This window comes from Buceros rhinoceros, unplaced genomic scaffold, assembly GCF_000710305.1.
Source record: "Buceros rhinoceros silvestris isolate BGI_N320 unplaced genomic scaffold, ASM71030v1 scaffold38919, whole genome shotgun sequence".
Taxonomy (NCBI): domain Eukaryota; kingdom Metazoa; phylum Chordata; class Aves; order Bucerotiformes; family Bucerotidae; genus Buceros; species Buceros rhinoceros.
The window spans coordinates 1-18,362 of NW_010431634.1; the positions used below are offsets into that span (position 1 = coordinate 1).

General features: G+C 39.6%; 1 protein-coding gene across 1 annotated transcript; it reads left to right on the plus strand.

The window, feature by feature from the left end:
• The first annotated feature begins 1,284 nt into the window (after window positions 1-1,284).
• SPDL1 (spindle apparatus coiled-coil protein 1) lies at window positions 1,285-18,314 on the plus strand. Its single transcript, XM_010143477.1, has 12 exons — window positions 1,285-1,333; window positions 2,168-2,344; window positions 4,386-4,562; window positions 4,870-5,064; window positions 5,369-5,518; window positions 6,106-6,204; window positions 7,062-7,172; window positions 9,838-9,978; window positions 11,467-11,576; window positions 12,656-12,843; window positions 13,709-14,054; window positions 18,167-18,314. Exons 2-12 carry the CDS (start codon window positions 2,186-2,188, stop codon window positions 18,312-18,314), a joined length of 1,824 nt encoding a protein of 607 aa, XP_010141779.1. The 5' UTR covers window positions 1,285-1,333; window positions 2,168-2,185.
• The last annotated feature ends 48 nt before the right edge of the window (window positions 18,315-18,362 follow it).

An 18,362-nucleotide genomic window follows, 5' to 3' on the forward strand; every position in this document is an offset into this window, starting at 1 on the left:
GGTACTGCGTCGTGACTGAAAGGTCAGGCTGTAATCTAAGGTTTTTTTGTTTTCTCTGTAATACTTGTCCACCCGCGAATGGGTTTTTTGACGGTAATTAGCCCTGGAAATATTTCAGCTCGGGTGTGCAACTTGGTAGGTGAAGAAAGGGACTTGTTCAAGTAACTGAATTGAATTGTAAGGGGAATACCTGGCCTAGGGGAGAGAGAAACTGTCTTTTTAATTACATCAGTGATTGAAAACCGTGTGGGCTCTTCTGAGCAGATGAGAACATAGACAGCTGTGACATACGGCCTTGGAAAGAGCAGATGAGCTAGCAAAAGTGACAGAGGAGAGCGTGGGAGAGGGAAGCTTGCATGCCGAGAGACTGCCTTTTTATCGCCTACCTCCTGTCGTTTTTATCAAGGAGTGCTTAAATGGTTGGAGAATCAAGGTCCGAAGCCCTCCGTACAGAATCTGTCATAAAATGTTTGAAGATAATTAGCCAAAACTGAAAAAGAAAAAAACTTTTTGTAACTCTTAGTAGAATAAATGGAAGACTCGTTTTCATTCCCCTCCTACCTGCTCACCTTACTACCTGTTTAGTTTATCTGGAAACGTTTTCAGGGTAGGTTACTTGACCTCATGTATAGTATTAACTTGCAGGTGGTTAATTCCGTTTATAAGAGTGCAGCTGTGTGAGCAAAGCTACTGCCTGTCTGATGAACGTCCTCAGAAACTGGCGATGGGAAGTTGCGGATGTTGGTGCTCTGGAAGGTGTACTTGCTGTTCTCCTGATGTGTGACTGGGAAAGCTATTTCTGTCTTTCCTCCATACTTCAACTATAATATTAAAGAAAAGCCTAAGGCCTTTTTTTGTATGACCCATTAAAGGATGTATTAAGACCTCAAAGATCTTGCGAGTGAAACTAGAGGAGAGCATGCAAGAGAGACTGAAGGAGGGAGCAAGACAAAAATTCCCAAACAATCCTTGAAAATTCTGCATGTGCTAGAAGAGAGTGACCCTGGGCGTAGCCTGTTTACTCACCCCACAAGCCTGTTGTGGAGCATCTATCCTTTGGTAACATTGCCTGATGTGGCTGTTTCTAAACTATCTGACAGTTGCCTCAGCTGAGTTTTGAATGAGATTTGCATTTCTGTGGGGTTTAAGCTTGTGATCTGCACTTTCATGAGACAGCCACCAGCCTTAAGCCTTTCATTAAGAGTGTTGCTATGAAGGACTGTGCTATAATGACAGCTTATACTCACCTGGACTACACAACTGTTGCTTTTTTTTTCTTTTAGAGGTGGAGTTCAAGAATAAGGTCAAGAAAGACTTAAATGGGCTTCTGAAGGTGAGTTAAAAATGGTACTCAAATTTAATTTAATAAGCTAGGAGCAATCAAAATGCTATGTTGCTTCTGTACTGTGGTTTGATCAGAAAATAAAGCTATCCTTAAAATTCTGGCTTGTACTTTTGCATGTTAAAATTGTTGTTTTTCTTTTGTAGGAAGCTGTGTAACTCCACTAGGAGTTACCTATTTTGAATAAAAGCAAAATGAAAAAATGAAGGCTGTACATTATGATAGTGTCTCTTGAAAATAATCTTTCCTGTAGTGAGCTGTGAAATTCACTCTTGGTTAAGACCAGCATCTTGCTTGCATTCATAATGATAATATATGTGCCAGTAAGAAACGGCAACAACTAAATTGTTGCTGCCTGCATGAATCCCAAGTGTTATTTGTGTACCCAAGAAATGCTATACTTAGTGTGGCTTTGTTTGTGATACCACAGAAAATATTTTCAGCTGAGTGCATAAAAGTGTTTTAATAGGATTATTTCCTCCCCTTCTCTTCTCTTGTATACCGGACAAGGCAAGAGAGCTGTATACTAGATTAACTCTGCTTCTGGTGTGCTGGGAAACCAGGCTGGGTGCACAGGAGTTGTTTTGCTGCATACCGTTACTTAAGACAAAGTCAGGAATAAGATGTTAGCCACGTTTGTGAAGAAATAGCCGTGATTTTACTCTTTGCAGGACTGTTTGTTCGTGAGTGATCTCTTTTGTATGTCTTGTATTAAATATCCTTGTATCCTGATTAAGACAGGAAATCCAATACCTTCCGTCAGATTCACTACTATAACTTACCGCTGTGTATTTTGTTAATAATTTTGTGTTTGCAGTGTTGAAGTAAAAAAAAGGAAGAAAAATGGAGACAGAGACCATTTTAAATCTTAGACAGCAACTCAAGGAAGCGGAGAATGAGCGACGAAAGGCAGCACAATATGGCTTGCATTTACTGGAGTCCCAGAGTGAAGTTCAAAATCAGCTGGATCAAACACGCCGTGAATTGACTGAGAAAACCGAGGTGATGTTTTAAAATTTGAGTAAAAAAAAGCAGTCAAGAATTTTGTATTAACTACTTCCTGAATGTCGCTGGGGTTTTCAGTGCCTTTTAGAGTCTACGTTAATTGTATAAACCTTTTTAGTTTAAGTGTTCATAGAGAGGGCTTTTTATCTCTGCTCTCAACTATTGAGCATAAGTTTATCTAAGTGGGACAGAGTTTCATAGCTAATTGTGCATCAGGTGTTCAGTACCATGTAGGATTAATTGCCTTTAATGTAAAATGAATGCTAAGTGCTAAAGTAAACTTGTTTTAGAGCAATTCGCTCGCGTCATGCTCTCCCTTCGTGCTTTGTATCACTTAAGGCTGTTAAAAGCACGCTGGCAGCAAGACGGTAAGGTTCCGTTCTTCTGTGATGATGTTTTCAAATGTTCTCCATGCCAGGGGCTGCAGAATATATTCATGTATTTCTTTACAGCCCCGAAAAGAAGGTACTTTGCGTTGAAATAGAGAGGTATTTCTTAGTCACCCAGTTTTCTTAGTAATTGTGCAAGAAAATTCCAATTAGGAAAATCTCTTTGCTTTTCATAAACACTTTTTGATGTTTGTTTTCATTCAGCCCATGCTTCAGATATATTGTTTCTTTTTAGTCTGTTTCTGGCTGCTCATCTATCACTTCTCTTGTGACTGAGGAAAAACGTTTGTTGTAGGCTTTGGGGTTTTGGAGGGGTTTTTTGTTTACCTGGAGAGTTGTAGCACCCTGAATGAGCCTTAATGGAGTACTTGAATCAGTCTGCCATCAGTAAGCTTATGGAAATCACAAGTGGTATAAGGCAGGCAGGGCAGGCTGGTCCTTTTCTGCAGACAACCTGAGATGGTGGCTGCTGTGAGAAGCTGCCCTGTAGGTTGTAATCTAATGTTATAGGCTGCAGTGAAGTTACGAGCTAAGCTCGTGTGAACCGGTACAGTTAGTAACCGAGATTCAAAGGGTAGAGGGGAGGAATTGTGTGCTTTCAGACAGTAAATAACATCTTGTGTGGGAGCTGTGGTTATTCAACAGATTCTTTTCTGCTTTTGAATCTGTGGTTCTCCTCTTCAGAATCCAAGAGGCAAAGCCACTTTCCTGAACACAAGTGTAAATGTTAACAGTGGGCACAAGAGTCTTTCAGAAGTGTCTGTGTAGATGTATCATGCTGGATTTTTACCTTTCTTGGGTCTGGTCAGCTGTGCCCTGTCTGTATCTTTGAGTTAAAACTCTTGTCCTGTGTATTTGAGAGCTAAGCCTGTCCTTGAGAATCTGGTGTCTGGGCCACAGAGGTCAACTTCATGTGTGACAGCTTTTAGTTGTGCTGGGTTCCTTTTTTAAAATCTGCTCTGTTTTTTAAGAAGTATTTTATTTAAAAAAAGAGAAAAGAAAATCCTGCATCTCCAGAGTGATTTTGTTTTGGTATTAATCTTTTCTTCTTTCAAGACTCTTCTGTTACTGTTTTTTCTCCTTAATTGGTGGCTGAAGGGAAGAGTAAAATGACGCTGCCCCTGATAATTGGCAAACACATACAGTCAGACATAGAGGGAAGTCATTCTTCAGTCTGGAAAGGTTGATGGGATTAATTACAAATCAGTAGACAATTTAGGTGTCTTCACCAAACTTTGGACTCAGCTGTTCAGCAGTTGGGAACACTTGATGGACTGGAATAATTTTTAACGTAATCAGGTTCCATGGTGGTGGGAAGGCGTGTAAGCTCTGACTAAACTTCTTTTATTACACTTGCAGAAAAGATGCCCCTCATGCTGGCTGCAAAGAGATACACAGTTTCCATGAAGAAGAGAATGTTACACAATCAAAAAAGTTATAAAATTTCTGAAAAGTTTTTGGTGGTTTTGTGGTGTTCGGGGTTTTTTTAATTTTTAAAAATATGGTTATGACAATTAGAAATTTAGTGAAAGTTTGAGCCACAACTTTTAGGCGTTTAGTGTCTCGGTTCTAAGCCTGCATTTAGTACGCTGTTCCCCAAGCATTAATGAATGTTACATCTAGATTTATTAATATGTTATTTCTTTCAGAAATTTGAACAAGACAAATACACCCTTCAGAGAGAAATTGAACTCAAGAATCGAATGCTGGAAAGCTTGAGTTTTGAATGTGATTCCCTTAAGCAACAGCAAAACATGCAGCTGGATAAACAGAAAGAACAGCTTGGCAGAGTCTATGGACAGGAAATCAGCGACCTTAAAAACAAGGTTTGGTAATAACCTGTATACAGCTGGAAGGTTGCTAATAGCTTTTTAAAGAATATGTATTTAACTCATATTGAATACTTGCTACCAAACAAAATCTAATAAATAATGGTAACGTGTAGGAGCTTGTTTGGTTTTTAACGAATCTCTGCATAGTTACACTGTGAATTGCATTACATTTGAAAGCTTATCTTTAAAAGTTTACTCTTAAGTTTTAAGACATTTTCTGTAATTAGAATGGAATCAAAGTATTGTGCTTCTCAAGAATTGATTATAAGCTGGTACTACTGAGTTGTCAACTGTCTTTAAGTTGGAGAACCTGAAAGCGGAACTAGATGAGACCCGGCTGTCAGAGAAACAATTGAGACACAAAGTGGATCTCCAGAAGGAAATAATTGCTGCCAAATCAGAAGAACTACGTATGATGTCTGACCGTGTACATGAGACCATGTCTTCAGAAATGCTCAATCTTCAGATAGAACTCACTGAACTGGAAAGTGTGAAGGTGTGGGGCTAGTACTGGATTATTAGGAATGTTGGGTAGTTGAAAGCAAGTTCTGTGCTTTTGCTTCTTTCATTTTAGAAGCTTTCTGTATATTGCTGCCTTGTGATTGGCTTACTACTAAGAAAATATGCACAGAATAAAATAGCCTTAACTAGAAAACCAGACTTTAATACAACCTCATCTTCAAGATAATATTTTTTATTGAAAGTAATGACTACTAACAAACCTGCTTGGTTCACTGGGGCCTGCTTTTCTTCAAATTGTTTTATAAACTTATTTTGTACTTGGTGTTCTTTTTGTTTAGGCCAATGTTGAAGAAAAGCTGAATGAACTGCAGTACAGTAAAGAACAACTAGAACTCATAAACAGTAACCTACGTAATCAGCTGGAGCGTCTCCAGGGAGAAAAAGAAGAGAGGGAAAAAGAAGTTGTTTCTTACTGTAATGCATTAGAGGTATTCTCTTTAATTTCATTCAACAGTGATAGATAATCCCCAAATTCACAAGCTATGGTGCTAGCTGATCAGAGAAACTGGGGGAAACAGCTATACTGACTAGTCCTGTTAGTTATTGCCTAAATATCGAATATCTAAATACTCAGTGAACCTTCTTCTGTGGAAGGCTGTGTAGGGAGATCCTTTGCATTGAAGTATTCTGCTTCGAAAAACGACCTTCTCATGCGTCACTGATGTAATTCGCACTTTTATTTCAAGTTCTACTGAATGCCTTAGAAAATTTTCTGCTGGGAAGTAGAGGATTTGTGACTAAACTCAGCAAGGCTAATAGTCTCAATACCATTGATCCAACTGACAAACAGCAAAGTTTTCCTTGAAGGTTTTAGTTTGGTTTTATCATGAAGAGTAAGTGGCATCTTAAGCCTTTTAGGAAAAGAAACGTGATTGCCTCTTAGGGAATAGAACTGTACGCACAGTTAAGTACTGCAGTAGAATATAGACTGTGCATAGGAAATGATAACACTGATTAAATTTGTAGGCAGTACATCAGATGCTTAATGACTAATATCCTCTTTGTTTTAATCTAGAAAGCTCGGGAAGCTAATCAGGAGCTTCAGGTTCAGCTGGATCATGCAGTGCAACAATCTTTGGACCCTACAAGTAAAGGCAATTCGCTCTTTGCAGAGGTACAGTTCTGCCACATACGCCTGAGAAAATCAGAGGAGAGAAGAAATAGTTGCTAAGTTTTATTTCTTATATTGCATTGAAAATGTGAGAGTATCTGTACCTGCTCTGGCCAGCATGAATCTCTATTCCTCAAATACTACTACACTGTTGAACTGTCTAGGAACTGACCTATAGAAAACAATTTTGATGCACACTCCGAAGTTGAGGAGTTAGTAAACTTAATGGAATCACTTAAAGTTACCTGGCTATCCAGGTGGCAGATGGGACTGAGGGTTCATGATGGTTCTGTCTGCAGCTCTTAGCTCTAAGTACTTCTGTTCAGCTGGGAAACCTTCCTGAGTGCAGAACATCACAGCTTCCAGTATTTCCCATACCGGTAAATGGTGTCTTAAAAACATGCAAACAGTGGTTGGATGTTTGAGCGTTTGGGAGGGTTTTTGAATTATTTTGGGATAAGAGTTCAGCTGCTGTTAAATGCATAGGAAATTGTTTTGTTTTCTGACAGCCCCCAGGGGATGGGTTGAATTCGTACACAGGCCACTTTTATGAACTATTTCTTTTGATGCCAGTGGACAAAACTATTCTACAACAACACAAGCATATGAAATGTTACTTTATTTTGATATGAAAAGTCTGTTGCACTTTACTGATTGGGCTTCAACTGCTACAGCATTGTCTGCTCACTTTTATCTCGGAGGTAATGACAACAGTCTGTATTTTCAAGTATTGTTGCTGGAAAAGCAGTATCTGCAGAACCAACATCAGTTGCTACGTAACATCTCCTTGTAAAACTCGTCGTCCAAGTGACAGCAAGCATATAATTTTCATAGTAATAATTGTTAACAATGTTCTGTAGGTGGAGGACCGTAGGGCAGAAATGGAGCGACAGCTGATCAGTGTGAAAATAAAATATCAGTCACTACAAAAACAACATGCATTCACTAGAGAACAATTGCAGAGAATGAAGGTATGAACGTTGCTGTAATGCCTCAGGGTGTCCTTGGGGTCTGGTAAGGCAGTGCTTTAGCACACAGGCTCTAGGGGGTTTGATTACCTTTCAGATGTGATACAGTAGTCTGGGGGGAGGGAAACGGGAGAAAAACCAAGCGAGATGTCATTGTGCTATTTGACTTGTATGGCAGATTAGCATTTCTTCTATTGCCGCTGTGTTACCCTAGAACTCCAAGTTGTACTTAGGGCCCTGTTTGCTGACTTTGGCAGTAGTTGTTAAATGGATAAAAGTAAAACACAATTCCTGTCAGTCAAACTAGCATTGTTTGCCTTGACAATTGCTGTTGTTATCTAATTCTTATACTAAATTACTCCTTCATCTGTGTATTAACTGTGCTTGTCAGGAATAAATGTGAAGAAAAGGGCAGGCTTGTATTCTGTGCCCTAATCACACTGTTTTGCTCACTGTGGGTTGCTTTCTTGTTTTTACGTTTGTCCATATTTTTCTGGCCTTTCCCGATCTTTAGTGCAAGAATAAGGCATAACCTTTGTCATAACTATTTAAGTTATAGGACTCCTCTATAGGTTGGGAGCCTGTTGATTGATACTCTTGAGAACTAGTTAGCAGAAGCTGATTTACAAGACAATGTAAAGGGAATGCTGCAAAACTACCAACTGTTGTCATGTTGGCTTTCTGCTTTTTTTCAACACTTAAGCAGACCCGTTGACTTTGATCAAATAGTTGATTGTGCAGTTTGAGGAGAGTACTTGTACGGTTATCACCGCTCAAACGTCAGGAGTGATGATAATGAGCATACAGGTTTGTGTTCCCTAGCTTTTGTGGAGAAGTGGGTTGAAAATCATTGAAACAACATTTGTAAGGGATAAGAAAAGAACTACTGATGCAGCAAAGGAATTCTTGTATGAAAATCTGACCTTGAGAGCTAAAGATTTGAGTGAGTAAAATTACTGAATAGGATCGGCTTCAGAATTTTTTTCCTTGTAATGTGAGGTTAAAGGTCAGTCATACTGATTGAATAGCATAAAAACCATATCTAGTACTGAAGATTTTCACCAAAAATGGAGGCAAATTGGTATCTCCAGTGTACTACTTAATGTTTTTATTTGGAATTACAGTTTGCACTCATTTTTCTCCATAAAACTTCTTTCAGTATCAATATTGGAGATGGGTAGGTAGTTAGGACAGCTGTTTTGCCTAAGCTGCTGTCTTAGATCCCCGGCAGGATGGTCTCTGTGTGGTGTTGCACTGTGATGCTGTGTGTTAAGGCTAACGCTATAGCTGATCGATGTCTGCATTCAGCAGCTGATTCCCACAGCACAGTTAACTGTTGAGGCGGATTTAGGTGTCAGAATGTCTGAATGTGGTATTTACTGATGACTTCTGAAGATCTGACTGCTGAATGGAATGTAAGCAGTGCTCCTGTGGAAGTTCTCCCATGGCTGGTGTATTTTCTGCAACCCACAGTATGTCTTCCAGTTTCTGCGCTGTTTTTATGCAGATGAACTGCAGTTTGTGGTTCTGACAGTTAGCAAGTGGGCTCCTAAGTGAAAGGGCAAAAGGTTAGGTGCCTTCAAGCTTGGGAACTGTGAGGATAGCTTTTTTTCTATCAGTGAGGGATAAAATTTGGCCTCCCTTATGTCCTGTAAAAGCTACAAGGAGTTGATCGAGTCTTTTTTTAGCTCCAGTTAACTCCAGTTACTGGAGCTAGTTTAGCTCCAGTACAGAGTTATCAATATCCTTTATTTGACATAGGACATTCCATAGGGTAAATGTAAATGCTCTTCTCGCTTCCTCTGTTAACCTCTAGTCTAATGTTTGAGCTGATGCTTTCCTTGTTATTTCTCCAAGCATCCTGTACTGTCCTCTATCCATACTGACTAGACTGGTAGAAACGGTACTGTTATCACTAACACCCTGTTAAGTCTTTCCATTATTGCATTTCTTATTGTTTTGCCGTTGCATTTCGTACTTTTTTAAATGTCTGATGTGTTGGTTTTAACTGAATGTGTCAAGGCTCTCGTACTATGATATTACGATGTTAACAGCATCAGAAAAATCTGCTATAAATGCAAGACTTGTCTTTGATTAACTTCTTTGGTAATGACATACTTCAGAAAGGATATGTTTTGCTGAAGGAGTAGAAGCTGGAATTCTTGGATTAATTTTACAGAAGGCAAACTTCAGTGTTATCTATAAATCAAACAGAACTGCAAGAAAGGGGTTTTTGAGACTTATTGTTGAACTAGAGTGTGTTTTCCCAAGTGAGGAGTTCTTGATAGATGCATTTTAGCTCTGATAAACAAGCCTGGATTGTAGTTTGGTTCTGGCTGGCTTGGTGTTTACAGTTTGAATGTGAAATGTTGTGTGTGTCCTTGACGTTATAGCTACAGGTTTCTTAGTCAACATGGTGAAAGATACAGCACCTCGGGACTACTCAGTTCAGTAAGTTTTCAGCTGCCCCAGAGATTTCTAATGTCAAACTACAGTGATGATTGAGGGTCATGTTGTGAGGACTACTGAGTTAACGCATCCTGTGCACTGTGTTAAGGATTAGAATTGCAAGACTTGAGTACCCTAACTTTTCCGGGTAAGAGGCTGAGATTTTTCGGTCACTTAACTCAGTATTTCTTGTACAGATTGTTTCTTCCCTTTGCTCCAGCTGCAGATGGCTGCTTTGCTACAGATGAAAGGCTCTCAGGCAGAATTTGAGCAGCTGGAACGCTTACAGGCGATGTTAGAACAAAAGAATGGTGAGATAGAAGATCTTCTCATGAGAGTGAGGCAGCTAGAAAAATTTAAGGTATGTGTTCTTTGATAAAGTGGCAAAGTTGTAATCGGAAACTAAGACATGAGACTAAGAATTATTACGAAAACTGTCTGATGTCTATGCTCAGGTTTGAAAAGGGATCCAAAGGCTACTCGTACCTTTATTTCATCCAAATTCCGTTTTAAGGCTGGAGAACTTCTGAAGTTTAGAGAAGCAGAAAATTCTATACCACCTAAGCCCCAGTTTGGAGAAACGGTCTTTTGTGGGTTTCTGTGTGCAGCGTCCTCATATTTTACAGTTACCCGTAGCATTTAAATTCAGTTCCTTGGTCAAAGGTCACTGAGCTATGACATCTGATTTTTCTCTTGGAAGACATAACTGTTTCAGGTTTTTACTCTGTGCTCTTAGGCTTTATCACCTTTCAGTCGCTCAGCTCTATTGTATTCCTTGGATACTTATTTCCCTAATGTGTCTCACTTTGCAATGAAGTATGCTCTTTTCTAGAAAATCTGAATTGTTTAACCACCCTTATAAAGTCTTGTTATGTGCTTTGATAGCATCTTGTCAATATTTTGGCAGGTGAGAAATACATGAGAACACTTGGATGTGCTACTGTAATGTTTACTGGTGTTTGTGCGTGTACAGGGTGAAAAGCCTTGCTTACATATGGACTCATTTGGCCCTTTCTTATCACAGCTTTGGAACATAAGCTGAGGTCTATGCAATAGGCTCATTCTTTCCAGGATAGCGCCTGCTATTCTGTGTTTAAGTGGCATAAAGCTGGGCTTAACCCATTTTAGTAAGCAACTGAGAGACAGCTTGATTACTTTACCAGTTTTGTCATGTATAAGCTTGATCAATATTTATTCTTGTCTCAATGCCGTGAATAGTGTCAAGAAATTGAATGAGGGATTCAAATAACAATCAAAAGTACTTGTAGTCAGTGATTGACAGAAGCCTATGGGATCTGTGGGGCAGGATTAAATCAGAGTACTGCTTGTTCAGAAAAAAACCCCACCCACAAACCAACCGCCCAGTATGTCACATGTTACTGAAGCATTTTATAAAGTTTACTGCATTTATGGAACCAACTTTCTCTTCTAAAACATGTAACTGACTTTGAGCTTTTGGCTGTTGATTTAACACAGCTTGTATTCCTTTGGGGTCCAGCTGCTCAAGCCTAGAAATAAGGGCTGAAAAAAATTCCCTGTGGGTTAACTAAATACCCTGTATTTTCAAGTAAAAAGGAAGATAACTGCTCTGCAAAGCTATTAGAAAACCTTCTCAAGCCAAGATAACTGGCTTGTTTTATTTTGTTTTCTTACAGCAAATAAGAGAACTGTCAGTTCTGGTGCTATTTGACATCGGGAACAAATGAGGAAGTGCTCAGAGAAACTGAGCTCTTAAATGCCTCTGTAATGAGACATCTCCAGAGAAATGCATGGAAAATTTCACTTAAGGACTGAGCTAATGTGCTTCCGAAAGGTCACTATTTGACAACCTGACTTTTTTCTTTATCAGACTTTATATGAGAATATGGAAGAATCCAGAGGTAGTAGTGGCTCAAAAGGAGGCGAGTCTGAAGATGGTTACTACGCAGATCTGCTGCAAATGAAGCTTGACAACTCCAAGTATGTACTTAATGGTCTGAGGCCTAGAAATTGGTTGCAGTCTGGTTATCTTCTAGCTGCTCTTTTATCCTCCCTTTTTCTGTTACTGTTTGTATGTAGTCCACTGACTAGATGCACGAATTTGCTCATTGTCTCATTTTCTAATGCTGTGGAACTGACCTATCTTCATTGCAGGACAGAGTTGTTTTGTCATTTTACTTCTGTTGCTAAAGATGGCAGAACTGTTTTATATTGTCATAATTTTCTTCTGGAAATATTGTTAATATTTCTAGATACATGATGATCAAGAACATAAGAAAAGTAACGTGTAAGGAAACTGTATGAAGCTTCTTAAAGTCTATAGACTGTATATATTTCTCTGCTCTCAAGAGACAGATAATGACACTGAGTGTTTTATCGGACTATGTTATTGAGACGTGTTCTTTGACTAGTGGATTCCATATCTATTAGAAAGTACTTAGTGTTTGGTTTCAGGACTTTTTTTAAGCCCTTAGATGAAAGTATTACCCTAACAGCAGGAGGCAGTGTTCTGCTGTGGGAATTACTGAGAGGTCTGTTACCTCGTTGGTGTTGCTATAATGAGAAACTGGTATGATCCGATTACCCTAGGATGGCTGAGGAATGGTGGTTTGGTGCTGGTGATGTGCAAGTTAATGGCCTCTGAAACAGAGGCAAGGATGTGCACTGAGTATTAACATAATGATTTTTGTGTTGTGACAGAAGGAAGTGTATTAATTTATACAGAGGTTAGAAAAACCCTAATCGAATAGTGAATTTGTAGGTTAGGCAAGGTTTTGCAAAGCTTTTATGTATGCATGTGTACTTTATTCAGCACACAGCTTTGTTTTTAGTGAGCATTCTGTCTCTGGTAACCAAACTCTCTGCTCTGTCAAGGTTGAGTGCAAACTTTCATTGTACTGAAAGAGGTCTCTTTCATTTCCCGCTAGTGTATTAGTATGAATTGTATGTGAAGTCGCTGAATGCTTAGTTGAATTGGTATCTGCTGCTTTACTGGAAAAAAATCAAACCCCAGAACAAACTTAAGTCTGAGTGGCTGTGTACTTATCTTCCCATCCCAGCAAGGAAACTGAAACCTTGAAAAATGAACTATCCTTGCAGAGGATGAAAGCACTGTATGAGAGCCAGAGGGTTCTGGAAGTTGAAAGGAAGCTCTTCGCAAATGAGAGGCATTTGCAAGCTTGTCAGAGTGAGAATATGAACTTGCGAGTTACGCTGGATGAGCTAAAGATGAAATACGAGCCTGAAGGTAAATACTAGTTTTCCATGTGGAAATATACAAATATCTGGTCTTCTGAACCTCCCCAAGCTGAAAGGTATTAAGCAGGAAAACATTGGGTTAGTTCCAAATATAAACTACCGTTTAAATGGCTGCCTTTCTGTCTGTAACCTGGTCCAAAACCTGCCCAACTGAAGTAGTCAAGGACCTTCCTTCAGTATGTATGCTAAAACTGGTTTCAGAAGACTAAAGAGTGCAAATTACGGTGTTAGAGGCCTTACAGAGCATAGCTGGATAACCATAGTGAAGAGGGTGGGAACAACTTGAGGTGAGGAGTATCAGTCTGAATTTAGGTAGCTGATAGGAGCTTTGTAGTAAGTGCAAAGCTTTTAGAGGAAAAACTGTACAGCCGCTCAAGTGAACATGGATTAGGTGTTGGTAACAGAGGTCCACCTGAACAGCCGTGTCTGTGCAGAAACAAGGGAGTTGTGGTCTGTGGAGGAAGGTGAATGGGAAACCAGATGGGTACATGGGCGCGTACCAAAACCAAAAGGATTTAATTTTAAAGTCTTAGTTGCGGAAGCTTGCCTCAGCAGCCTCAAAATGGAAATAAAATAGTTGAGCATACTCGTGTAGTTCAGAGCATCTAACTAAAAGCCTTGTTAAAAAGGTAGAGTGGGTGGGGAGGAAGAGATTTCTGCCTCTTTTTTCAAGCTAACTTCAACTGGGCTGTTTACTTGCTGGTAACAGGTTATGTGAAGGGACGTTCTTTAAGGGATGCAAGTTGTCCGGTCATGTGAAATGTACTTTATTAGTTTTATTATAAACATAGTAAAGATGGACAAGTTAACTCCAGCTTCTCTTATGTTCAAAAAATATATTCTTTTTTTCTTAGAATTACCTAAAGGCATTAAAATTAAAAAGAGGAGGGAGAAGATTCCAGTGGACACTACTTGTGAATACTTGGACAGCAAAAGTACTTTAGTAAAAGAAGCTGCTCTTACTCAATTACCAAGTAAGGAAGAAACAAAGACGACCTCTAAGAACTTGGAGTCAAACGATGCTTCTCCAAAAAAACACGCTCTTGAAGCACCACCAATAAATATAGCTCTTCAAGCAATGCAAAAAGTAGCTGAACCTGAAAGGGAGAGAAAGAGAGTCAAAACTAAAGATGAGAGTCATGATGCCTTTCCTTCGTATAGCAGAAGTGGAAGTAATTCCTTGACTTCAGCTGCCCCCAGGTCAGTGTCAGCTTCTGTCTATGGTCACGGCAATCAGCACAGACCTGCATCTCTCTTCTTTCGCTGCATGAACTATGCTATCCAGTTCTTTATCTATTTCCTCAGTCTTGCATGCAGTGTAATTCCTCAGCTCCAGCTGCCTACGTTGAACCTCTCAATACCTTTTAGAAAAACTAAAACGATGACTAATGAGAGACTCTTGAAACCGTAACACTCTTTGAAATAACTTTTCCATTACTTGAAAACGTTTGGGTGTGCAGCTAGCATGGTGGCTCACTTCGTTTGCTCTCACTTCAGAAATGGGACTGTGTTCGTGGTGCCTTCAGAGCTGCCACACACGTGTCACGTATCAAAGTAACAAAGGCAACAGGTATCATGCTTCAGTTTCATAGCTGATTTCAGCCTTTACCAACTTTCAGAGGTAGCTAAAAGCCTAAAAATTATTGAAAAGAAGTAATTTTTAACCTGAATTGAGTTTAACCAAACCTGCATTGTCCAAGATAATAGACAATTAATTACGCTCTTTGTGTTGTCAGACAACTGACTTCTGTAATCTGGATGCAGGATAACTACACACTCCACTGCTAAATTAAGTATTTCCCTGAACTGAGAATTTAAGATGCTTTACCTTCTATCAAAAAGTAACTTAGAGGAGTGATTAGCTCCAGCTTTTTTGTCTTGGTAAAAAGAATGCTTATTTTTTTTCTAGCTGATGCTTTTATTTTGTTCATATTCACCACCTTACTAAACACATATCTAAGTGTTTGGGGGAAGAAAAAATTTAGGCTGGTCTAAATGTTTTGAGCTTAGAGCTCCTAGGAAATAGTAGATGGAGAAAGGCCTAACACATGGAAATCAGTACAGTATATTCAAAATCAAGAGCATTCAGAAGTAATGGGGTTGATACTTTGACTCCTGGATCAATTATTCATGGTTGCATTGGATGCAATTGACAGGTGTAAAGTAAGCAAACAACTGTCTTCTGAGAGAGTCTGGAAAGAACATGGCAGAAATAGCAGTTTAGCGAAGTCAAAATCTTCGGGAACTGTGCCTGTGAGGTGGAAGATCAGGGAGGTCAAACATGGGGGGTGCACATTGAGAGGAAAGATCGGATAACTAGGTGATGGTGGTGTCTTCTGAACACGTAAAGGAGCTGGTAGCATGCAACCTGGGTGTGAAAAGCTTAACATATGTCCTCATGTTTCTTTGGGAAACAGATACGTGTCTGCCAACAGGAAGTTGTTGGAAACAGTTTGTGTGAACTGAAGGGGTGAACCTGCTGCAGGGGAGTGAGGAGAGGAAATTATTTGATGGAGTTGATGTTAGAAAGCAGAGCAAGGGGGAAACGTGCGAGAGGAAGATTAAGTCATAGTTCAGAGTGAGGGTTCTAATCTTGCACCCATTGCTGTTGGTTCAAATAAGGAACAAAACAGAAATCTGTAGGTGTTAAGAAATAAAAACCACGAACACAACAACAAAAAAAGCCGTAGAACTCCATGTAAGCTTTTAAGGTGTTTTCAATGGTGGTATGAACCTGTTAGGTGACTGTATTAATCAACTGCTAAATCCCCAATTAATGATGTTAATATAACAGATCAGAGTTAAGTAAATCCTCAATGTTATGATTTATTATGAAACAGGAAGTAATGATAGAATCTGACTATTGGAGAGGTTGGGTTTCTAAGCACTAGAGAATCTCTGGACTGTTCTGTGTTGGATGGGGCCAAACCGTATGCAGGAATACAGCTGAACACAGCTAAATACAAAGGCACAACTTGAGGAGGAATGTGGGCCTGAAAAGGGAGAGTTTGGTGGAGGAAAAAATAATTGGCAAGTCCATGGTGGATAATTGCCAGTGTTTCAACTTGCGTTAGGAAAAATGTGCTGCTCTGGCTGAACAGGCTGTTGGGGCTTTTGTGCAATAACTAGTCCAGCTTTGTCGCTACTGATCCATAAAACGTGGCCGTGAAAAGAGCCATCATAACTGGGAGAGGATCGCAAACTGAATTTCTAGAAAATGGAGATTGAAACGCTTTGTAGCTTAGGTGATGAGGAGGTGGTCAGAAGTGATCTGTATGTGCTTGTATGGGTGACAAACGTCCTTGTTTGAAGAGTCGTGTCAGCTAACGTGATGTGGCAAAGTAAAGCTATGTAACATTGAACTACCAGCAGAGGTGCCTGTGTGTACGTGTACTGGTAAAAAACAATGGACACTGGAATACATTATGAGGTGTTGGTGCTGATTAGATTATGGTATGTGACTGTTAAGAACATACTAGTTGAGTGTGAAGATGTAAATCCTTAGGTGATTATTATTATCAACTGCTCTTGTAATTGAGGCAGTGCAAAGGTTCTGGTAGGCCAGCTGGTCAATAAAGAGATGCGCTTCTCTATTGAAATGCTGTTCTTCACTTCAAAAACAGGAATAGCCCTTGCTGCCCGACTTAGTTTGCGTTTAGATGTGACGTTGTTGGCTTTAGTTTGATCTAAAGAAGGGCTTGGATGCTTAAGACTTTATTTGCTCTCTTAAGTTATTTAACTGGGCTACATACACCAAATCCAACTGACTTGGGTTTTGTTCACATGCCTACATCCATCTGGCTCAGCAGGAGACCTGCAGAACTAATCCTCTCCTTGGGGTTTTAGGCATGGCATTCATCCTCTGGAAGTAAAGGCCATCTGATGAGACTACCTGATCTTCCTTAAATGGTTAGAAGCAACCCCTGTTGTATATTGGTTTTGGAGACTGCAAAGTCTCCAAAACTTCATAGAATCATGTCATAGCTTCACAAGCTGCTTTTTTTTATGTGGCAATGCTTAACTATCATCTTTTCCTGATGATCCATCCGTTGCCCTCAGCTGACATGTCATGAAACATGCCAATGCTGTAAGGGGTGGTCTGCAAGCTTGCCTGGAATCAGGACTGTGGTGGGTACCTGCCTGATGCCCACGCAGCTGCTCTGACTTCCCCTCTGCAACAGGACGGGGAAAAAATAAGGTGAAAAAAGCTTGTGGGTTGATTGGACAAGGATCAGTTAGTCACAAATCTCTAGCCAATTTCCCCAAACTCTTGTTAGAGTTCATTTCAAAGTCCTCATCTTCTGATGTATCTCTTGATATTGCAAATAAATCTCTAACAACTGGGGAGCAGCTATTCTTGTTTGGAAAACCGTCACTGAAGGCACCTGTAGATTGTTACAGGTTGCTCACCGGAGGCTCTTGAGCCCACTAGAAATCCACAAGGTCACTAGAGAGTCGCTTTAACAGATGTGGTGAATCAGCATAGGATTTGTATTGGTGTGTAAAGTGTTTAATTTGGAACTTCATTTTCCCTAATTGGTTTTGCTGTGGAAATAATTGTGTGCAATACTTTGTTGTGGGTGTTTCTGTTGAGTAAATACCATTATTTATCAACTTGTTCTAATGACACATTTGTACGTTTATTAAGTAAACCTTTATTCAAACATCTGATTGTGCACAGATGACTAAATCTAACTTTTAACTTACCTCTTTAACAGCAATGTGGCAGCTGTGTTCCTGTTTACATTCACAGCCCAATTACAACGTGTTGGTGGACAAATGATGTAATGTAGAGCATAAAAATAAGCTTTTTCCAAGAGCTTCTTTTCAGATACTCGGGTGTTAAAGGGGATAGTAGTGCAGAACTAGGCTTGGAAACTAGTATATAGCTTTAAGTGTAGTCGCTTGCTTTTTGGTGGTGGTAAAGCAAAATGCTTGACTGCATCGTGTTTGTATTACGTTGGTGGGACTTTTTGCTTGGAGTTGTCCTTTTGTGAGCTTGCATGGCACAGTCACTGTTCCTTTTAAAGGCTGATCCCAACCAGGTAACACATTTAGTAAGTTTTACCAAACATTTCAGCATATAAAGTATAGCTTCCCCCCACCCCACTTAAGTGATGAAATGTGTATAAGGCTGCTACAAAAATGCTTCGTTTTAGTCTCATGTTACTCTCAAACACAGCTTGCTCTGTCTTTTGCGCATGGATGGTCTTGTGTATGCCAGCTGACTTGCTGAGTTTGCTTAAAACTCTTATTTTAGCCCTGTTTTTTATTAACAAAATAGGTATTTAGAATGGTTGCTTTGCCTGTAGGTTAACAGCTGAATCCAGATTTGAAAATATGGAAAAAGAAGATAAAGAAATTAAAATCACGACTGAGAAGAAAACACAAAAGAAAAAGTATACAACGTTGTATGTATCTTCTAAGCCAACTTCTGAAACACAATGTGCTCAGCAATAAGACTTAAATTTCTGGAAAGAACCCGAATTGGAGTCCTGCTTCAGCAGG

Bases quoted from the DNA above. Each gene is read 5' to 3' on its own strand.
- SPDL1 (XM_010143477.1), top strand. From the start codon at position 2,186: ATGGAGACAGAGACCATTTTAAATCTTAGACAGCAACTCAAGGAAGCG. The intron at 5,519-6,105 runs GTATTCTCTTTA...GTTTTAATCTAG, and splicing joins CTTACTGTAATGCATTAGAG to AAAGCTCGGGAAGCTAATCA. The intron at 9,979-11,466 runs GTATGTGTTCTT...TTTCTTTATCAG, and splicing joins GGCAGCTAGAAAAATTTAAG to ACTTTATATGAGAATATGGA.